This window comes from Ranitomeya variabilis, chromosome 1 (assembly GCF_051348905.1).
Source record: "Ranitomeya variabilis isolate aRanVar5 chromosome 1, aRanVar5.hap1, whole genome shotgun sequence".
NCBI classification, from domain to species: Eukaryota; Metazoa; Chordata; class Amphibia; order Anura; family Dendrobatidae; genus Ranitomeya; species Ranitomeya variabilis.
The window spans coordinates 614887179-614910769 of record NC_135232.1 but is presented as its reverse complement, the minus strand read 5'-3'; the positions used below and the strand labels follow the sequence as shown (position 1 = coordinate 614910769).

General features: G+C 46.6%; 1 protein-coding gene across 3 annotated transcripts in view; it reads left to right on the top strand.

The window, feature by feature from the left end:
• The window catches only part of NUSAP1 (nucleolar and spindle associated protein 1), a 143919-nt gene that overhangs the window by 84519 nt on the left and 35809 nt on the right, over positions 1–23591 (top strand). For all 3 annotated transcript variants that reach the window (XR_013215106.1, XM_077260697.1, XM_077260698.1), the window contains exon 9: positions 2958–3121. Coding sequence is in view for 2 of the 3 variants with exons in the window: in XM_077260697.1 (XP_077116812.1) it covers positions 2958–3121 (164 nt within the window). In the remaining variant the exon portion in view is untranslated. The remainder of the gene's footprint in view (positions 1–2957; positions 3122–23591) is intronic.

Below are 23591 nucleotides of genomic sequence, written 5' to 3'. Positions count from 1 at the left end.
TCTCTCCGGTTCATCTTCTGGAGAAGTCCCTCCACAAGTTGGGTCTGTTCAGAGCTATCCGAGTATACCTCTCAAGGACTGCTTCCTTTCGCCTCTCTGAAGCCCTATTTGTCATCTCTGGTTGTTGTAAGGGACTTCCAAATCCACTATTGTACGTTGGATTAGTTTGACAATATTGAGGCATACCGCGTTCAGGACTAGCAGCCTCTGTCTGTAGGAAAATGTCCATGGATGCGGTGTAGGCGCAGATGGAGCTCTCGGCCCGGCCACTGATGTCACCACTGGTCAATGATGCTGAGCTCCCAGCAGCTCATTCACCAGTGGTTTTCAGCCTGGACGGCCGCATCTTGGCACCGTCCAGGTTGATAACTGTTTTTCCCCAGATATGGATTATGGCATGGGACAGAACGACAGGCAGGTATGGTATATTGTTGTTTGTTTTTATTTTATTTTTATTACTGGAGATTGAGGGCTTCAGTGGAACTAGGCATTAGTTGAGTATAACTGTTTATTTTTAAATAAAAAAGTAAAACCTTTTTTGTTTTATTCCTAATAAAGGACTTAATTCTGTCTGTGTCTTTATTTACAATACAACTATAGGATTAGTAATGGATAGGTGTCTTAGACGCTTCTCCAAAACTAATCCGTGGGCTTGATGTCACCAGACAATACAAAGGTGACATCAACCCCATGCCTTATTTTTAATTATTTAAATAAATGATGAAAAAAAGCAGCATGTGCTTCCCCCCCATTTTTTACAACCAGCCTTTCTAAAGCTGACAGCTGGGGGCTGGTGTTCTCAGGCTGGTAAGGGGACTATGACATAGCCAGCCCAAAACCCCACATCTACTTTTTTTTTTTTCTGGGCAGCTGCGGGCTGCTTTTTTTTTAAGGCTCAGGGGGGAGGGGGGGTGTACTGGCTTTGTCATTGGCCCCTTACCAGCCTGAGAATAACAACCCCCAGCTGTCTGCTTTAGAAAGGCTGGTTGTGAAAAATGGGGGGGAACCCCATACTGTTTTTTTAATCATTTATTTAAATAATAAGGTGTGTGGACCCCTCTATTCTTGATAACCAACCTTGCTGAGCATTGCAGCCCTCAGCTGTGAGTTTTGCCTGGCTGGTTATAGAAAATTACAGGGGAACCCACACCGGGGTTTTCATTCATTTAGATATATCGCGGGCGGCGGGTGAGGAATATCCCCATCATCACTGTTATTAGTGGCAGCAGGTGTAGGTTGATGGGAGTAATAGTCCAAAAAGCCCCCCACCTGCAGTCATTGTTTTGACTTGAATATAACTCTCATCTTCCTCCTCTGCTCGCGCTGGCAGGCCAAGGGAGAATGATGAGAGCCGTCTTCAGCGTCAGGGAACAGCGCTTACTGTAGCTCTTCTTCCCCGGTGCCGATGCTTGTCTCACGTTTTGCCGCCCGTGCTGACGGTAATAAACAAACAGACGTGTACGTGTGGGGCACATGGACACATGGTCCGTGGAAACTAACTGACATGTCCACAGACCCTTTTATTTGAATGGGTCTACGTTTGTCAGTGTCTCCGGTACATGTGAAAACTGTCACCACACGTACCAGAGACAAGGATGTGTGAAAGGCCTAAAGCTGAGGAGGGAGAGAAGAGTGATTCTCCTCCTCCTCAGGGATTGATAGTGATTGGTGGAGGGAACTATTGCTGAGTTGCCTCCACCAATCACGTATCTGTCCCTGCACACTATTTAATGTTGCAATTACGGTACTCATAAGTCCAAGATCCTTTTAGGAAAGGTGAGCAAACAACCCCCATCATCCTTCAGAATATACTGTATCAGTGGGTATATTCTGAGGGATGATGGGGGGTTCTAGCCATATTTTGTGTAAATATACACTTTAATGTAGTGTCCAAAGTGGTTATTGCAAATGTGACTACCACCTCTGTAAGAAAATCCTTACTGAGCGCTGGAAGAGCCAAGAAAAATATGTAGGCAATCATCTTATCAAGCTGGGACTAAAGTTTATTCCGAGATTTCGCAGCAGAACAGCACATGGAAAGTCAGTTAGACAAAGCATGCTGGCACGAACATCAGTCCAGACAGGCAAAGTGACACTGGGACATCTGGCAATGTTCTGGCCATAGCCCGGCAGATGGTGTGGCATGGCGGCAGGATGGTGGTGTTATGGCACCGAACAACAGTAACGGGCTTTTTATACATGATACAAAGAAAGCACATTGCCACAAAAGGGCGTATACATGATAACATCATACTGCGAAGAAATACATACATTCAAGTACAAAACAATAGTTAAGTGTAATGACTTTGAGACTTTTTTGCCCAAGCTCCATTAGAACTCGTTAATCTACATGTTCCTTTTAGCTACTGTCATTGATCACATCACATGTCTATTTTCCAATATCACCACAACAAATGCACTTATTTATTACCATATGTTACCCTTTTTCTGATCCAATTAACCCATGTGTATGCCAGCTATACCTTCTAATGGCTATGATCTTATCCGGTGTCTCTAATCTGTCTAGGACTTTCAGAAGTACATTTTATTAGCTTTTTAGAAGCATAATCAGTTGGTTTCTAACTTTGCACAAGATGGCTGCTAGAGCCAACATGGCTGTTCAGTATATTATGGCTGACCATTCTCTTACAACCTCCCTAATCTTTCAGAATACATCCATGTATACAGTAAGTGGGTGTATTCATGAGGATGAGGGGGTTGTAGTGACAATATACTGTAGGCACTCTACTGTAATTCACAGATCCCTCCATAACAGTGTCATCCACAGAAAATATTTTTGTTTTTTATTAAAGGTTTTTGCACAGTATTTGGCTCAAAATATTTTTTTCTTATTTTCCTCTCTAAAATCTAGGTGCATCTTATAATCGGGTGCTTTTTATAAACCGACAAATATACTAAGTTTAGTATGTTAGTTCTCATGTTGGCTTCCTATTCAGGTTTTCTGGAGCAACAAAGGACAATGAGCACAAATATTCTTTGGTAAAGACACCGGCCAGGAAATCTTCTACTTTTATGCCCAACAACGGTGAATCAAGAAAAAGTTTACCACAGAGTAGCATGAAGGCCACACCGGCTACTAAGGAAACAAAGATTCCAGCAGGTATTTGCCAGTTATCTTGATTATTTTTTCTCAGTCGCTTATTTGACATGCCTGACATTGAAACTTCAGTTATAACCTATCCATGTTTCTGACAATGCAATTTATAAAGCAAATGCCTAGTCTTGTCTCTAGAAGTCTAAAGTTAGAGGTTGGCCGCTACTTATTTTTGACTGCCTAGCCTTAGGATAAGTCATATTGTGACACCCAACACACTCGCCAATCAGCGATTACCTGTGTAGGCCAGAAAACAGCTCTCTAAACCTATAGTGGCTGCATACGGGTATTGCAGATACAACTCTCATTTATTCATAGACTGCTGGATCTGAAAACCTGGCTGTTATAGACCTGATGGCGCTTCTGTGTTGTAGCCGAATCTGAGAACATCTGTTGCTGCCCCACTCCCTGGATAAGATATTCATGGCCTTTCGTAAAGATGGGCCATCTATTAAGAAAACAAATAGTTGCCAACACCTTTAATCCTTTTGGACCGAGCCTCTTTGTACGTTAATGACTGGGCCTAATTTTTTAAATCTGACTAGTATAACTGGTAATAACTCTGAAATGCTTCAACATATCCCTCTGATTCTGAGAATGTTTTTTTTTTCAATGACGCATTGTACTTCACATTGATGGTAAATTTTGGTCGGTATGATTTTCATTTTTGAAAATATCTAAAATAAAATTTGACAGGGTAGAACATTTCTCCCATTTCAAACTTTGATTTGTTTGATGTCCTTAAATCAGAGTTTTATCTCACACTATAGTTAATAAATAACATTTCCCATATGTCTTCTTTACTTTACATTTGCATAGTTTTTAAAACCTCTTTTTTTGTTTTTTTAGGAAGGGAGAAAGGCTAATCATTTATCAGCAACTTTTCATTTTTTCCAGCAAAATTTACTTTTCTTTTAGGGACCACATAACATTTGAAGTGACTTAGGTGCTTATGTGACACAAAATACCTTAAAGTGACACTATATTAAGTCATGGTAGACTCAGAGGGTCGCTATGTCTCTATATTTTGTACTAAACGTAACACCCCAACCCTTACAGCAGCCATTGATATCCCTCCACCTTAGGGTACTGTCTCACAGTGGCACTTTTGACGCTACGACGGTACGATCCGTGACGTTCCAGCGATATCCATACGATATCGCTGTGTCTGACACGCAGCAGCGATCAGGGACCCTGCTGAGAATCGTACGTCGTAGCAGATCGTTTGGAACTTTCTTTCGTCGCTGGATCTCCCACTGTCATCATTGGATCGGTGTGTGTGACACCGATCCAACGATGCGTTCGCTTGTAACCAGGGTAAACATCGGGTTACTAAGCGCAGGGCCGCGCTTAGTAACCCAATGTTTACCCTGGTTACCATCGTAAAAGTAAAAAAACAAACAAACAGTACATACTCACATTCCGGTGTCCGTCAGGTCCCTTGCCGTCTGCTTCCCGCTTTGACTGACTGCCGGCCGTAAAGTAAGAGCAGAGCGCAGCGGTGACGTCACCGCTGTGATCTGCTTTCACTTTACGGCGGCACTCAGTCAGAGCGGGAAGCAGACGGCAAGGGACCTGACGGACACCGGAATGTGAGTATGTACTGTTTGTTTGTTTTTTTACTTTTACGATGGTAACCAGGGTAAACATCGGGTTACTAAGCGCGGCCCTGCGCTTAGTAACCCGATGTTTACCCTGGTTACCCGGGGCCTTCGGCATCGTTGGTCGCTGGAGAGCTGTCTGTGTGACAGTTCCCCAGCGACCACTCAACGACTTTCCAACGATCACGGCCAGGTTGTATCGCTGGTCGTGATCGTTGGAAAGTTGCAGAGTGTGACCGTACCCTTACTCTGTTGAGGTGCTGAAAAGAATATTCACTCTCCTCCACACTTCCACACATGCCTTTGCTCATGATGGGGGATTTCAATATGTAATAACACCTGTGCTGGGATAAATTTCATACAGGAACCATATCTGAGACAACCGTACTATCGGAGCTGGAGTTGATGGATATTTGCTGCACTAAACACCCCAATATCAAACAATACTCTTGTTATTCAACATCTAAGGCCCCTTTCACACTTCCGTCTTTTAGAATCAGTCACAATCCGTCAAAGTGTTGAAAAGACATCCTGTGCAGATTGTGAAAAATGGATGCACTGGATCCTGTTTTTTGACGGATCCTTCGATGCAGCAGCTGCAGGAAAAATAGGTTAAATTAAAGGAATAGAAATCCTTCCAGGCATGCTCCGTATAAAAAAACGGAATCTGTTGCTGGATTCCGTCATTTGACGGACAGCAACGGATCCTGCGCCCATAGGCTTTCATTCTAGCCAACGACGGACGCCGCAGGATACGACGCTGTATGTTTTTTCGACGCAGACAAAACACGTTACATTGAACGTTTTTTCCAGACAACGGTCCGCCAAAACACGACGGATCCGTCGCACGATGGATGCGACGTGTGGCCATCCGTCGCTAATACAAGTCTATGGGAAAAAAACGGATCCTGCGGGCACATTTGCAGGATGCGTTGTTTTGGGAAAAAAACGGATTGCAACGGATCTGAAAAGACGGAAGTGTGAAAGAGGCCTTACCATTTTTTATCCAGAGTTGACTTGGCGGTTGTAAATGTGAATGATATCTCTGGAAAAGGAGTTTTAATATTTACCATGAACTGTCGGATCATTGCCCCATAAGAGTACAACTGAGGTTAGGCACGGAGGGCTTGGTCACCAAGAACATATGGCGGTTAAACCCATTTTGGATTCAGACTATTGGGGGTTCTCTACACAACAGATTTCGGGAATACTTTAACATTAATATGGACTCCACTTCGAGGTTAAAGGGGTTGTCCACTACTTTCAATTAACCCCCCAATGTATCCCCCCGGGGCCCCTGATGAATTGTGCAAATACCTTCCGTTGCCGTTTTCGCCTGTGAGCGGCGCTATAGCAGCGGCTGAGTCCGGGTCACGTGACCCGCAGGCTGCAGCCGCCGCTTATTTCCGCCGACGTCACGTCAATTTCCAGACTCTGGAAATTGACGTGACGTCAGCAGCAGGCGTGAGCCAGCCTCACAGTCAGCGGTCACTCATCAAGAGTGACTGGGCTGTGGGCGGGGCTCGTGGCTGCCTGTGGGGCTGTGCTGGGGGCGGGCGGGGCTAGGCAGGGAATCTGATTGTGCGGGCGCTGGGGTTTGTATGTGCGTGCCGGGGCTCTGCGTGCCGGCGCCGATATGTGGGGGCCGGTGCTCTGCGTGCCGGCGCCGGTATGTGGGGGGGGGGTGGCCGGCGCCGGGGCTCTGTGTGCCGGCGCCGGTATGTGCTGGGTCTGCTGCGGGGGGTGGGGTGGTGTTTGTGTGCGTATGTGTGTGTGTGCAGGCATCGTCCGATGGGACTACAAGTCCCATCGGGCTCTGCCTGCCACAGTGACAGTGAGTGACACATTAGCCAATGATGGGACAGTAGTAGTCCCATCATCCAGCTAATGTGTTGAATGTAAAAAAAAAAATAATAATAATACACATATACAGTACATACATACGTACAACACACACCATGTGACATGTGACAACATGCAACATATGACATGCACCATGCGACGACATGCACCATGCGACGACATGCACCATGAGACGACATGCACCATGAGACGACATGCACCATGCGACTACATGCGACATGCACAATGCGACGACATGCACCATGCGACGACATGCACCATGCGACGACATGCACCATGCGACGACATGCACAATGCGACTACATGCACCATGCGACAACGTGCACCATGCGACATGCACCGACATGCGACTACATACACCGACATGCGACTACATACACCATGCGACGGCATGCGACAACATGCACCATGAGGTGACATGCACCATGAGGTGACATGCACCATGAGGCGACATGCACCATGAGGCGACATGCACCATGCGACAACATGCACCATGCGACAACATGCACCATGCGACGACATGCACCATGCGACGACATGCAATGACATGCAGCATCATGCAACATGTGACATGCAACATGCCACATACAATACATACAGTACATACATACAACATACATACAGTACATATAACATAGAGTACATACTCACCATCACTTGTCACCTTGATCCCAGAAGCCATTGTCATCTGTAAAAAATATTAAAATAATAAACAACCAATATACTCCCTGATCCGCAGAAATCCAATTAAAACGAGTGTCCCACGACAATCTCCCGTGGAGAGCAGGAGTATCTGCTGATGCGACTGCTCTCTAGGGGCTCCAGGAACACAATGAGGGGAGGAAGGTATCCTTCCACAATATATTCCCCACAATGTATTCCTACGCCCCTGTGAGAAAATAGTCCCTAGTCTCACTTTATGCCATTGCTGTTGAGAATTTTTCCCAGGCAGCAATTGCCATAAAGTGAGACTTTGTCCTAAGGTAACCTCAGTGATGCACTGCTGGAGCCATTTTCTCCTGTCAGTGTGTCACTGAGGGTCCTATAGAGCAGTGACATCACCCGATGTCACTGTTCTATAGGGGAGATCATCGTGGGACACTCGTTATTAATTGGACTACGGCGGACAGTTAGTATACGGTTTATTTTACGTTTTTTGCAGGCGCTGAAGTATGGTGAAATGAAGAATATTAACCCCTTAAGCCCCGAGGGTGGTTTGCACGTTAATGACCGGGCCAATTTTTACAATTCTGACCACTGTCCCTTTATGAGGCTATAACTCTGGAACGCTTTGACGGATCTTGGCGATTCTGACATTGTTTTCTCGTGACATATTGTACTTCATGTTAGTGGTAAAATTTATTCTATATAACTTGCGTTTATTTGTGAAAAAAATGGAAATTTGGCGAAAATTTTGAAAATTTCGCAATTTTCCAACTTTGAATTTTTATGCCCTTAAATCACAGACATATGTCACGCAAAATACTTAATAAGTAACATTTCCCACATGTCTACTTTACATCTGCACAATTTTGGAACCAAAATTTTGTTTGTTAGGGAGTTATAAGGGTTAAAATTTGACCAGAAATTTCTCATTTTTACAACACCATTTTTTTTTAGGGACCACATCTCATTTGAAGTCATTTTGAGGGGTCTATATGATAGAAAATACCCAAGTGTGACACCATTCTAAAAACTGCACCCCTCAAGGTGCTCAAAACCACATTCAAGAAGTTTATTAACCCTTCAGGTGTTTCACATGAATTTTTGGAATGTTTAAATAAAAATGAACATTTAACTTTTTTTCACACAAAATTTATTTCAGCTCCAATTTGTTTTATTTTACCAAGGGTAACAGGAGAAAATGGACCCCAAAGGTTGTTGTACAATTTGTCCTGAGTACGCTGATACCCCATATGTGGGTGTAAACCATTGTTTGGGCGCATGGCAGAGCTTGGAAGGGAAGGAGCGCCATTTGACTTTTCAATGCAAAATTGACTGGAATTGAGATGGGACGCCATGTTGCGTTTGGAGAGCCCCTGATGTGCCTAAACACTGAAACCCCCTACAAGTGACACCATTTTGGAAAGTAGACCCCCTAAGGAACTTATCTAGATGTGTGTTGAGCACTTTGACCCACCAAGTGCTTCACAGAAGTTTATAATGCAGAGCCGTAAAAATAAAAAATCATATTTTTTCACAAAAATGATCTTTTCGCCCCCAATTTTTTTATTTTCCCAAGGGTAAGAGAAGAAATTGGACCGCAAAAAATGTTGTGCAATTTGTCCTGAGTAAGCTGATACTCCATATGTGGGTGTAAACCATTGTTTGGGCGCATGGCAGAGCTTGGAAGGGAAGGAGCGCCATTTGACTTTTCAATGCAAAATTGACTGGAATTGAGATGGGACGCCATGTTGCGTTTGGAGAGCCCCTGATGTGCCTAAACATTGAAACCCCCCACAAGTGACACCATTTTGGAAAGTAGACCCCCTAAGGAACTTATCTAGATGTGTTTTGAGAGCTTTGAACCCCCAAGTGTTTCACTACAGTTTATAACGCAGAGCCGTGAAAATAAAAATTCCTCTTTTTTTTCACAGAAATGATTTTTTAGCCCCCAGCTTTGTATTTTTACAAGGGTAACATAATAAATTGGACCCCAAAAGTTGTTGTCCAATTTGTCCTGAGTACGCTGATACCCCATATGTGGGGGGGAAGCACTGTTTGGGCGCATGACAGAGCTCGGAAGGGAAGGAGCGCCATTTGGAATGCAGACTTAAATGGATTGGTCTGCAGCCGTCACGTTGCATTTGCAGAGCCCCTGATGTACCCAAACAGTACAAACCCCCCACAAGTGACCCCATATTGGAAACTAGACCTCCCAGGGAACTTATCTAGATGTGTTGTGAGAACTTTGAACCCCCAAGTGTTTCACTACAGTTTATAACGCAGAGCCGTGAAAATAAAACATGTTTTTTTTCCCCACAAAAATGATTTTTAGCCCCCCAAATTTTTATTTTCCTAAGGATAACAAGAGATCTTGGACCCCAGAAGTTGTTGTTCAATTTGTCCCGAGTACGCTGATAACCCATATGTTGGGGTAAACCCCTTTTTGGGCGCACGGGAGAGCTCGGAAGGGAAGGAGCACTGTTTTACTTTTTCAACGCAGAATTGGCTGGAATTGAGATTGGACGCCATGTCGCGTTTGGAGAGCCCCTGATGTGCCTGGACAGTGGAAACTTCCCAATTCTACCTGAAACCCTAACCCAAACACACCCCTAATCCCAACGGTAACCCTAACCACACCCCTAGCCCTGACACACCCATAATTCTAATCCCAACCCTAATCCAAACCGTAAATGTAATCCAAACCCTAACTTTAGCCCCAACCCTAACTTTAGCCCTAACCCTACCCCTAACCCTAACCGTGACTGAAATACGTGGCACTGAAATACGTGGCACTGAAATACGTGATACGTGGCACTTAAATACGTGGCACTGAAATACGTGATACGTGGCACTGAAATACGTGCAACTGAAATACGTGGCACTTAAATATGTGGCACTGAAATACGTGATACGTGGCACTGAAACACGTGGCACTGAAATACGTGGCACTGAAATACGTGGCACTGAAATACGTGATACGTTTCACTGAAATACGTGGCACTTAAATACGTGGCACTTAAATACGTGGCACTTAAATACGTGGCACTATGACTGTCAGAAAATGTTCATTAAACGGTTAGGGGTGAGGTTAGGGGTAGAGTTAGGGTTAGGGTTTGGATCCCTTTATCACCTTGATGGTGGTGGGTGGCTTTTCAGTGTGTTTTCTGTTTTTTTTCGATAAAAACGAATGCGCTTTTAACGCAAACGCATGTGCTTAAAAACGCAAGAAAATACTGCAGGTTGTATTTCTGAAAATGAACGCATGCGTTTGAAAACGCGACCAAATGCGTACAAAAAACCGCATGCGTTTTCAATGTTAAATATAGGGAAAAAACGCATGCGTTTTTTTGTGCAAAAAAAGCTGCAGACAAAAACGCAAGTGTGAAACCAGCAACGCTTTTTATAGCAAAAAAGTTTTTGCGTCTCCACATTTTGAGAGCTGTAATTTTTCCACATTTTGCTCCACAGAGTCATGTGAGGTCTTGTTTTTTGCGGGACGAGCTGACGTTTTTATTGGTAACATTTTCGGACACGTGACCATTTTTGATCACTTTTTATTCCGATTTTTGTGAGGCAGAATGACCAAAAACCTGCTATTCATGAATTTCTTTTGGGAGAGGCATTTATACCGTTCCACGTTTGGTAAAATGGATAAAGCAGTTTTATTCTTAGGGTCAGTACGATTACAGCGATATCTCATTTATATCATTTTTTTATGTTTTGGCGCTTTTATACGATAAAAACTATTTTATAGAAAAAATAATTATTTTGGTATCGCTTTATTCTCAGGACTATAACTTTTTTTATTTTTTTGCTGATGATGCTGTATGGCGGCTTGTTTTTTGCGGGACAAGATGATGTTTTCAGCGGTACCATGGTTATTTATATCAGTCTTTTTGATCGCGTGTTATTCCACTTTTTGTTCGGCGGTATGGTAATAAAGCGTTGTTTTTTGCCTCGTTTTTTTTTTTTTTTTTTTTTCTTACGGTGTTTACTGAAGGGGTTAACTAGTGGGGCAGTTTTATAGGTTGGGTCGTTACGGACGCGGCAATACTAAATATGTGTACTTTTATTGTTTTGTTTTTTTTATTTAGATAAATGTATTTATGGGAATAATATATATATTTTTTTTATTATTTATTTAGGAATTATTATTTTTTTTTTTTACACATGTGGAAAATTTTTTTTTTAACTTTGTCCCAGGGGGGGACATCACAGATCGATGATCTGATAGTGTGCACAGCACTCTGTCAGATCACCGATCTCACTTACATCGGTGCAGGCTTACCAGCGTCTGCTCTGAGCAGACACTCGGTAAGCCACCTCCTTCCCTGCAGGACCCGGATGCCGCGGCCATCTTGGATCCGGGACCTGCAAGGAGGTAGGAGACCCTCGGAGCAACGCGATCACATCGCGTTGCTCCGGGGGTCTCAAGGAAGCCCGCGGGGAGCTTCCTCCCTGCGCGATGCTTCCCTATACCGCCGGTACACTGCGATCATGTTTGATATCGGTGTGTGCCGGGGGTTAATGTGCCAGGGGCTGTCCGTGACCGCTCCTGGCACATAGTGCCGGATGTCAGCTGCGATAGGCAGCTGACACCCGGCCGCGATCGGCCGCGCTCCCCCCGTGAGCGCGGCCGATCGCGTATGACGTACTATCCCGTCACCGGGAATTAAGTCCCAGGTCACCTTGACGGGATAGTACGTCATACGGGATTAAGGGGTTAAAATACTTTTTTCTAATGTGTGCGTGTTTTATTAACCCTTCATTAGTATTGAATTACTAATGGATAGGCGTCTTATTGACGCCTCTCCATTATTAACCCGGCTTAATGTCACCTTACAATAGCAAGGTGACATTAACCCCTTATTGCCCCATATCCCACCGCTACACGGGAGTGGGAAGAGAGGGGCTAAGTGCCGGAATTGGGTCATCTTACAGATGCGCCATTTCCGGGTCGGCTGCGGACTGGTATTTGTAGCCGGGGGGGGAACCAATATCCATGGCCCCTCTCTAGGCTATGAATATCAGCCCGCAGCTGTCTGCGTAGCCTTTCTGGCTATAAAATATAGGGGGACCCCACGTCATTTTTTTGGGGGGGTCCCCCTATTTTAATAGTCAGTAAAGGCTACGCAGACAGTTGTGGGCTGATATTCATAGCAGGCTACAAATATTGGCCCCTGGCCGTCGGCTTTCCCCCTCTGGCGCAGAAAATTGCGCGGGAACCCACGTCGGTTTTTTTTCGTTTTTTTTAATTAAATTAAACGCTCATAAAGGCCTATTTCACCCTTGCGTCGGTACAGGTCCGTCGCTATGCGTCGGGCCTACGTACTGACGCACGTTGTGAAATTTGTGCACGTCGTGGGCAGCGGATGCAGTTTTTCAACGCATCCGCTGCCCATTCTGAAGTCCAGGGAGGAGGGGGCGGAGCTTTGGCCGCGCATGCGCGGTAGAAAATGGCGGACGCGACAGACACAAAAACTTTCACTTGAACGTTTTTTCGTGCCAACGGTCCGCCAAAACACAACGCATCCGTTGCACGACGGATGCGACGTGTGGCCATCCGTCACGATCCGTCACTAATACAAGTCTATAGGTAAAAAACGCATCCTGTGAGCACATTTGCAGGATCCTTTTTTTTTCCCAAAAAGACGGATTGCTAAAAACGCAAGTGTGAAAGTAGCCTTAGGCTGCTTTCACACTAGAGTCGGTAAGGGGCCGTCGCGCTGCATCGGCCCGACGTACCGACGCATACTGGTCCAGTCGTAAGACGCTTCCACTGCCCCATTGCAAGGTCCGGGGAGGAGGGGGCTGCGTTTCGCCCGCGCATGCGCGGTCGAAGATGGCGGACTAGACGCACAAAAAAGTTACATGTACCAGAACACGGCGCAACCGGCGGGCAACTTTGCAGGATGCGTTTTTTTCTCCACAACGACGCATTGCGATGTGCAGTGCACGGCGCTAGTGTGAAAGTAGTCTTAGAAACATCGGCCTTTCTATTATATATCTATGGATATATCTATCTATAGATATATTTCTAGATAGATATATCTATAGATACATAGATGTTTCTATCCATATATTTGGCTGCTTTCACATCAGGTTTTTGCCGTGAGGCACAATCCTGCGAGTTTTGAAAAAAACGGTTCCATTTTTTTACTCTGGATCCGTTTTTTTCTCTTAGAGTTGTATTAGCGCCGGATTGCGCCTGATGGCCACACGTTTCATCTGTTTTTTGCCGGATCCGTCTATGACGCCGTTACAGTTGAATGCAATGATGGAGGAGAGAGCGTCTACAGACGCTCCCTCTCCCATCATTCCCCGCTCTGACACTGCGGGTGCGCGATGTCATATAATCGCGCACCTCCTGTGTCCCGGGCAGACTGCAGCCGCTGAGACAGGAGCAGGAAGCAATGCGGGCAAGAGGAAAGGTGAGGAGAGTGTTTTTTTTTTTGTTTTTTTTTACTGGACTGTTGTGACATTCTCGGGGGGAGGAGGAGGAGGAGAGATGCGGGCTGTGCTGGATATACCACTGTGCGGGCTGTGCTGGATATACCACTGTGCGGGCTGTGCTGGATATACCACTGTGCGGGCTGTGCTGGATATACCACTGTGCGGGCTGTGCTGGATATACCACTGTGCGGGCTGTGCTGGATATACCACTGTGCGGGCTCTGCTGGATATACCACTGTGCGGGCTCTGCTGGATATACCACTGTGCGGGCTCTGCTGGATATACCACTGTGCGGGCTCTGCTGGATATACCACTGTGCGGGCTCTGCTGGATATACCACTGTGCGGGCTCTGCTGGATATACCACTGTGCGGGCTCTGCTGGATATACCACTGTGCGGGCTCTGCTGGATATACCACTGTGCGGGCTCTGCTGGATATACCACTGTGCGGGCTCTGCTGGATATACCACTGTGCGGGCTCTGCTGGATATACCACTGTGCGGGCTCTGCTGGATATACCACTGTGCGGGCTCTGCTGGATATACCACTGTGCGGGCTCTGCTGGATATACCACTGTGCGGGCTCTGCTGGATATACCACTGTGCGGGCTCTGCTGGATATACCACTGTGCGGGCTCTGCTGGATATACCACTGTGCGGGCTCTGCTGGATATACCACTGTGCGGGCTCTGCTGGATATACCACTGTGCGGGCTCTGCTGGATATACCACTGTGCGGGCTCTGCTGGATATACTACTGTGTGGGCTGTGTTATCTACTATGTGGGCTGTGCTATATACTATGCGGAGTATATTATCTTCTATGGGCAGGCCACGTTATGTACTATGTGGCTGTGGTATATACTATTGTGGGGGTATATTATATTCTATGGGGGAGGTTGGGTTATATACCATGGGGGAGGTTGTGTTATATACTATGGGGGGCTGCATTATATACTATGGGGGGCTGCATTATATTCTATGGGGGGCTGCATTATATTCTATGGGGGGCTACATTATATATTATGGGGAGGTGGGCTGTATTATATTCTATGGGGTTACATTGTATTCTGTGGGGTGGCTGCATTATACTGTGGGGTGGCTGCATTATACTCTGTGGTTGCCGCATTATATTCTGTATGGTGGTGGCTACATTATACTATATGTGGGCTGCATTATACTGTATCGAGGACTATGGGGAATAGTTATACTATATGAAGGACTATGGGGTGCATTATACTATGGGAAGTGAATTGTACTACATGGATGACTATGGCGGTGCATTATACTATATGGAGCACTATGAAGAGTGTATTATACTATGTGGAGGACTGAGCAGTGTATTTTAATATATGGAGGACTATATGGAGGACTGTGGAGCACATTATAATATATGGAGGACTATGGGGTGTATTTTGCTTAACAAGTAAAATGCTGCATATTCAGATTGTTTTTGCCGGAACAAAAATAATTTTTCTCAGCAGCACATCGCCGCTGTAAACTGTAGATGTGCTGCTGATAACATGATACTGTATGGGGATCGGTTAGTGATCTGTTAGTGACCGTTCTGTCTCATCATTCTTTCTCAGACGGTGGAAAGAGGCCGGGAAACAAGTGTTGAACAACTTCAGTATTGTCGATCAAACTCATTTAGCGGCCTGAACTCATCGCTTGTAAATACAACCGAAATGCTTTTGTGTGATGTGCAATATGTTAGCATTTTGGGCCCCATTTTAAACTTTGCCTAGGCGTAGGCCACTTTGCCTAAAACCGGCCCTGCCTACAAGTGTACAAAGATATTATAAAGTCACCATGTGACAAGTGGGCCTGTGTAACTTCAAATGCCAGGGCTGAATTTTAGTCCCAGTCCGGGCCTGCTATCTATAGATATATCTGGATAGATATATCTATTGATAGATGTATGGATAGCGTAGGGTGTGTGTCCACTGTCCGGATTACATCCGAATGAGCTGCAGATTGGATGCTGCGTACTTGTAGTCCCATCGGATGATGCCTGCACACACACACCAAAAGACCCCCTGCACAGCCCCGCACACACCTGAAGAGTCCCGCACAGGGCTGTACACATCCGAACAGCCCGCAGACCCCGCACACATCCGAACAGCCCGCAGACCCCGCACACATCCGAACAGCCCGCAGACCCCGCACACATCCGAACAGCCCGCAGACCCCGCACACATCCGAACAGCCCGCAGACCCCGCACACATCCGAACAGCCCGCAGACCCCGCACACATCCGAACAGCCCGCAGACCCCGCACACATCCGAACAGCCCGCAGACCCCGCACACATCCGAACAGCCCGCAGACCCCGCACACATCCGAACAGCCCGCAGACCCCGCACACATCCGAACAGCCCGCAGACCCCGCACACATCCGAACAGCCCGCAGACCCCGCACACATCCGAACAGCCCGCAGACCCCGCACACATCCGAACAGCCCGCAGACCCCGCACACATCCGAACAGCCCGCAGACCCCGCACACATCCGAACAGCCCGCAGACCCCGCACACATCCGAACAGCCCGCAGACCCCGCACACATCCGAACAGCCCGCAGACCCCGCACACATCCGAACAGCCCGCAGACCCCGCACACATCCGAACAGCCCGCAGACCCCGCACACATCCGAACAGCCCGCAGACCCCGCACACATCCGAACAGCCCGCAGACCCCGCACACATCCGAACAGCCCGCAGACCCCGCACACATCCGAACAGCCCGCAGACCCCGCACACATCCGAACAGCCCGCAGACCCCGCACACATCCGAACAGCCCGCAGACCCCGCACACATCCGAACAGCCCGCAGACCCCGCACACATCCGAACAGCCCGCAGACCCCGCACACATCCGAACAGCCCGCAGACCCCGCACACATCCGAACAGCCCGCAGACCCCGCACACATCCGAACAGCCCGCAGACCCCGCACACATCCGAACAGCCCGCAGACCCCGCACACATCCGAACAGCCCGCAGACCCCGCACACATCCGAACAGCCCGCAGACCCCGCACACATCCGAACAGCCCGCAGACCCCGCACACATCCGAACAGCCCGCAGACCCCGCACACATCCGAACAGCCCGCAGACCCCGCACACATCCGAACAGCCCGCAGACCCCGCACACATCCGAACAGCCCGCAGACCCCGCACACATCCGAACAGCCCGCAGACCCCGCACACATCCGAACAGCCCGCAGACCCCGCACACATCCGAACAGCCCGCAGACCCCGCACACATCCGAACAGCCCGCAGACCCCGCACACATCCGAACAGCCCGCAGACCCCGCACACATCCGAACAGCCCGCAGACCCCGCACACATCCGAACAGCCCGCAGACCCCGCACACACACTTCCCTCCTCCCGAACTGCAGCGTTTCTCGGACCCACATCTGCATCTAAACTGCAGATCTTTTTTTACATCTGCGGTTTTGCTGCGGATGTGCCTGACTCAATGAAAGTCTAAAGGTGCAGAAACGCTGCAGTTACGCACAAAAGAAGTGACATGCTGCGAGAGAAAAAAAGCTGCGTTTCGGTGCGGCTTTTTCCGCAGCATGTGCACAAGTCTGCGGCTCCCATAGACTTACATTGGTTGTGCACTACACTGCGGATTTGATGCAATTCAGTGCGGCAAAAAACGCTGCGGATCTGCAATCAAATCCGCAACGTGTGCACACAGCCTTAGCATTTAATGAACCTAGCAAAAAAGCCAAGCAAAAAACAAGTGTGGGATTTGCACTTTTTTGCAATTTCATTGCACTTTGAATTTTTTTCACATTTTCTGTTATACGACATGGTAAAACCAATGGTGTCATTCAAAAGTAGAACTTGTCCCGCCAAAGATAAGCCCTCACATGGCCATATTGACGGAAAAATTATGGCTCTGGAAAGAAGGGGAGCGGTAAACGAAAACAAAAAAGCTCCAGGGGTGAAGGGGTTTAGAAACATGGATATGGACATATCTATGGAAATAGATATATAGATATATCTGTATGTATTCATCTGTCTATCTATTTGTTATCTACCTATTTGTTATCTATCTATCTATTTGTTATCTATCTATCTGTCGGGGTCGTCACAACAATAACCCTCATTCACTAGTCATTCCAAATTAAAGTATGAGCCAAGCATCTGGTACCGGGTAAGAATGAGTCAGACAAATAGCTGGTTCAATCTTAGTTGATGCTCGTGCGTCCACAAGTGTCGGCAACGATCACAACAACTGCGTTTATTTCCGGATACACAGTACTATATTGTTCTACAAAAAATAATGCAATAGGCGGGGTTTAAGCAGTATATGTCTAGTATTCAGTCCTTTCTGATTTGTCTTGATGTCTCCTGGCGAATCCTCCTTTCTTCACATTCCTAAAGTTTCAATTTCAGAAGAAATGATACTTTTTTCCTCAGAGACGAAAACTAGGGTAAAGGTGAATACTGGCAGCCATTTTAAATACAGTTATATCTGCAAGCATAGGAAAAACTTATTGTTTCACAGTATAAGATTATATAAAAGTACAAAAAGGTATAAAGATATATATTTTTCACCTTTACAATCCCCCCTAAACACTAAGTTTTTCCCTTAAAGAAAGATCCTTTGAGACTGTCCATGTGATGGGGAAAGGGGAAGTGGATTTCTTCATCCAGACACCTCAGAAGCTCTCCCCTAGCGAGAGGCCTCCAGGCAGCTGAACCCTTCACTAACCTCACATGGAGTTCTCCCGCTGTCCCTAAACTAAGTCTCTTAGCGTCATCTGAGAATAGGGGGTTTTGTCAAATTTCTTGAGGGGGACGTACTTAGGGATTTCCCCTGGATAAGTACCATCGTACTCTAGTGGGTCTACTTCTTGATTGAGGAAGGTGCCAGTCGGAATTGCTTTGGCAATAACCTTTTTATACAAGGGAATGACACAACAGAGGATTATCGATCCAATTATAAGGAGGGCAATCAGTACCAGACAGGCCTGTTGAATGAATCCCTTGAGCCCACCCAACCAGCCGGAAAAGAAAGATGTGTCTACTCAAGCATTAGTTTTCAATTCTGCTGCTAACCCAGTTATCTTTTTAAGGGCTATCATGGTTTTCCCATTTACTCCAGAGTTCTGAGGGATATAGGTACAACATTCTTCTCCCACCATCCCACAAACTCCTCCTTTCTCAGCTAAAATCATATCAAGGGCTAGTCGGTTTTGGAGGGTCATTCTAGTGTTAGGGCTCAGTTCCTCAACTATACCCTGAAAGGCATCTTGGCTAAAATTGACAAATCTTTGTTCACTGTAATATATGTAATTGATCCAATCGACATTTTTATTAATCTGCACCTGTGGGATTAGAGAAGCAAAGCCAGCATTGATCTGGTTCTGAGCTTTAAACTGGTCAGGCACCCCCCTTGGCACTCCAATGGCATCAATATATACTAGTGGATCTTCTTCATAACTCATGTGGAGCTGATCAAGGCTTCTCCTTTTTCTGGTAGGTTCATCAGGTGTCTCTGGATCCCAAGGTAATATCTTGAACTGCATAGCTAGTTTAACAAGGGTGCATTGACCTATCCAGGCATTAGGCAACCTAGGACGAGCTTACCATCTCCACATAACCAATAAACGTCGTACATATATTGTGTATGTTTGATTAGCAAGTCAGTATCTAGAGAACTGTTCTCTTTGCAGAAACCTGTCTCGAAGATCCCTACTGGTGTACCTGTGGTGTCGTGGGAATTATAGCAGGTGTAATTGTCAGCTAACACAGTTAGGGTATTGTCTTACAGTGGCACTTTCATCGCTACGACGGTACGATCCGTGACGTTCCAGCGATATCCATACGATATCGCTGTGTCTGACACGCAGCAGCGATCAGGGACCCTGCTGAGAATCTTACGTCGTAGCAGATCATTTGGAACTTTCTTTCGTCGCTGGATCTCCCGCTGTCATCGCTGGATCGTTGTGTGTGACAGCGATCCAGCGATGCGTTCGCTTGTAACCAGGGTAAACATCGGGTTACTAAGCGCAGGGCCGCGCTTAGTAACCCGATGTTTACCGTGGTTACCAGCGTAAAAGTTAAAAAAAAAAAAAAACAGTACATACTCACATTCCGGTGTCTGTCCCCCGGCGTTCTGCTTCTCTGCACTGTGAGCGCCGGTCGGCCGGAAAGCGAGCACAGCGGTGACGTCACCGCTGTGCTTTCCGGCTGGCAGACACAGTGCAGAGAAGCACAGCGCCGGGGGACAGACACCGGAATGTGAGTATGTACTGTTTGGTTTTTTTTTTTACGTTTACGCTGGTAACCAGGGTAAACATCGGGTTACTAAGCGCGGCCCTGCGCTTAGTAACCCGATGTTTACCCTGGTTACCCGGGGACTTCGGCATCGTTGGTCGCTGGAGAGCTGTCTGTGTGACAGCTCCCCAGCGACCACACAACCACTTACCAACGATCACGGCCAGGTCGTATCGCTGGTCGTGATCGTTGGTAAATCGTTTAGTGTGACAGTACCCTTACTTCTCCTGGGACCTTTAGTTTGGGTTTCTCATGAATTAGTGGGACGTAATCTGGGCAATCAGTGGGCTTCAAACCTTTCAACAGATTCATGACACAGGCAGTGGTGTTATCATCAGGAAAAAGCAATGCATGTGTGTATAGATGTGTATTCGCAGCAGCACAAGCAACACATCCTACAGAGATATTCTGGACTCTTACATTGTATCTCACCCATTCTAACCACAGGTTTTTCCTTGGGGCTGTTTGTGTTTCTATGGAGAAAACTTCTTGCCAACTGAGACCTGGAATGGGGATTACTTCATTAACTACATTTTGCAAACGCTCACCTGGGCCTATTTTAGCTGTACTGGTGACGGGAGCCTTGGTTGGTCTGAAGCTAATATCCTGGATCTGTATGTGGCCTAAATTCCCATTGTATCCACCATTAAATACATAATGATAATGTCTTCCCAGTACAAACGTCTGCAGGTCAGCAGATTGGGGGTTCTCAAGATTTAGGAGGAGGGGGTGACAGCTTCTACCCCATTTACAGCCCCTAAGTGGTTGCAGAAGGGCTGATAGATGCATTCTCTCACAAAGACTCCTACCTGTCCCATCCTTAGGGAACATGGCTTCGCTAGGTTTATATCCCCAATCATCCCCCGTATTCCAGGCAGCATCTGTCCAATAATAACAATTATTGTTGTCATTTCTGGTAACACGCATATAAAACTGGATGATTCCCTCTACCACTCGTTGAGTCTCATGGCACTTGACTACATCACAGAAATCAAATTGCTAGATATTTACCGGGGCCGTTAGGTTTACCCAGAGAATACTGGGACCAGGATTCTTATTTACAATAGGGGCCGAAGAGGTAGGAGCGAGGATAGCCCCCAGCCCCAGGACCAAAAACAACAGCAACATTTCCCTTCAGTTACTACTGTGACTAAACACTGATTCGGTCTCCTTTACAGTGTGAGGCGTGGATCCAACTAGGTTTTCCTTCGAGCTTGACAGCTGTGGCTGTGGTCAGGAGCACTTGGTATGGTCCGTCAAATCTTGGTACCAGGCTCTTCCGGACGTGCCGCTTTATCACTACCCAGTCTCCTGGCTCCAAGGGATGGTGTCCAGGAACCTTGTCTGGGTCTGGAAGAGAACTGAAGACCGTTAAAGGCACTTTGGCAAGGTGTCCATGTAAGGCCTGCACATAGCTAGTCAAATCCTGGTACTTGAGCTGCAACTGTTGTGGAAAGAAACATCCAAGATTGGGGCCCCTGCCAAACAGAATCTCATACGGTAACAGTCCTGTCTTCCTGTTTAGGGTATATCTTACTGAAAACAAAGCTAGAGGAAGGCATTCTGTCCATGGTTTACCAGTCTCTGCCATTGCCTTCTGGATTTTAAGCTTAAAAGTTCCATTTAGTCTCTCCACTCTTCCACTACTCTGTGGATGGAGTATACAATGCTTGACTTACCCCCAGTGCTGCCACTACCTCTGACATGATCTCTCCAGTAAAATGGGAACCCTGATCGCTTTCAATGACTTCAGGAATTCCATACCTGCATATGATCTCAGCCATCAGTTTCTTCGCCATTGTCTTAGCCGTAGCTTTGGCAACTGGGTAGGCTTCTGGCCAACCTGAAAATAAATCAATGCAGACCAACACATACTCATACGCCCCTACCCTAGGCAACTGAATATAATCAATCTGCAGTCTCTGGAATGGATAAAGGGGCCGGGGAGTGTGTTTGGATGGAGTTTTCACTGTCCTACCCTGATTGTGTGGCACATATCATGCAGCTCTGTACCTGCCTTTCTGCGCAGGTGGAAAACCCCGGGGGCAATCCATTGTTTCTGTAGGGTGTCACACATGGCCGTCTTCGAGTGGTGCACATTCCCGTGCAGAACCTGTGCCATCATTGGGTACAGTACCTGTGGTAGGCAGACCTTTTCACCCCTCCCCCATAACCCAGTGACGGTATCAGAGCAAGCCCCTATCTCTTGCCGCCTATTTTTCTCCTCCTTACTTGCCTGTTCTTGTAACCGGGCTAAGATGTCTTTCGACACAAGTGGAGATGGTGGGGTGTCTAGGTGATGTACTTTAGAGGCTACAGGAGTGCTTGCTGCTTTCCTGGCAGCCTGGTCTGCCAGTGCGTTACCCTTTGCCTGTCCATCAGTGTCTTTGGTATGTGCCTTTACCTTTATGATGCCTGCTTGGTTGGGAAGCTGTAGTGCATTCATAAGTTGCTGGACTGCCTCAGCATGTTTAATGGGGTGGCCATTTGCTGTCAGGAAAGCCCTGGCTCTCCAGATAGGCCCATAATCGTGTGCAATGCCAAAAGCATACCTGGAATCAGTGTAGATATTTACAGTCTTACCTTCTGCTAGTTTGCACGCTTCTGTGAGCGCCTTGAGCTCTGCTTCTTGTGCAGACATATGAGCTGGCATTGACTCTGCCTTTATTACCTCATGTTATGAGACCACAGCATATCTGGTACAGAAGCGTCCTTGGTCATCTTGGTGACGGGATCCATCTACAAAAAGCTCAAAATCAGCATTAGAATAGGCACACTAGAGACAATAGGGAGACCAGCCGTTTCCTGAGACATCAATTCTAGACAATCATGTGGTTTGGAAACCTGATCTTGTTCCTCTGGATCCATTCTAGAAAGAAAAAGAGTGTCCTTTTCCATGTCACCTACCTCTCCCCCATTTGGATCCATAGGAACTAGAGAAAAGTAGCGGGGTTTAGGACAGTGCACCTTTTCAAAGTCACATTAGTAGGCATGAGAATAGCACACTGAAGACGCAGCTGTCTGGCCATGGACAGGTGGCTAGGTTGTACTTGGTTAAGGATACTATGTACATCATGTGGGGTATGGACCGTCAGTGGGTGATCCAAAACAATCTCTGAAAACTTGTGTAGCAACAGCTGGACAGACAACACAGGCCGAACACAGGAGGAACTTCCTCTTGCCACTGTATCCAAGCGGCCGCTGTAAGAAGCAACAGGTCTCTGTATTTGCATCTCGTAAGTCTTTGGTCATACCGTCAATGAATGTATTTACCAATACTTTAACATCAAGTGGGTTTACTGGACTGTACCCCATGTCTTCCCATTTCAGCTGTAACTGTCCAAAGTACATCTCCACACTCTCTCCTTTTGTCACATCTGTATGTGTCTTAATTATATGTCCTAGCAAGTCACCTGCTTTTGTGCTCACTAACTCCCTAGGCCTGCCCAGGTGCACTTATACGTCCATCATATTGTCTTTATCTGAAAAATGGGAAAGGTTGGTTCTCAGGGTCAGCCAATTGTTTTAGCGTAGCTAGCTAGTCAGAGGGCCTCCAGGGATAATACTCCTGTATCTGTTTTACCCTACCTGATGTGGTTG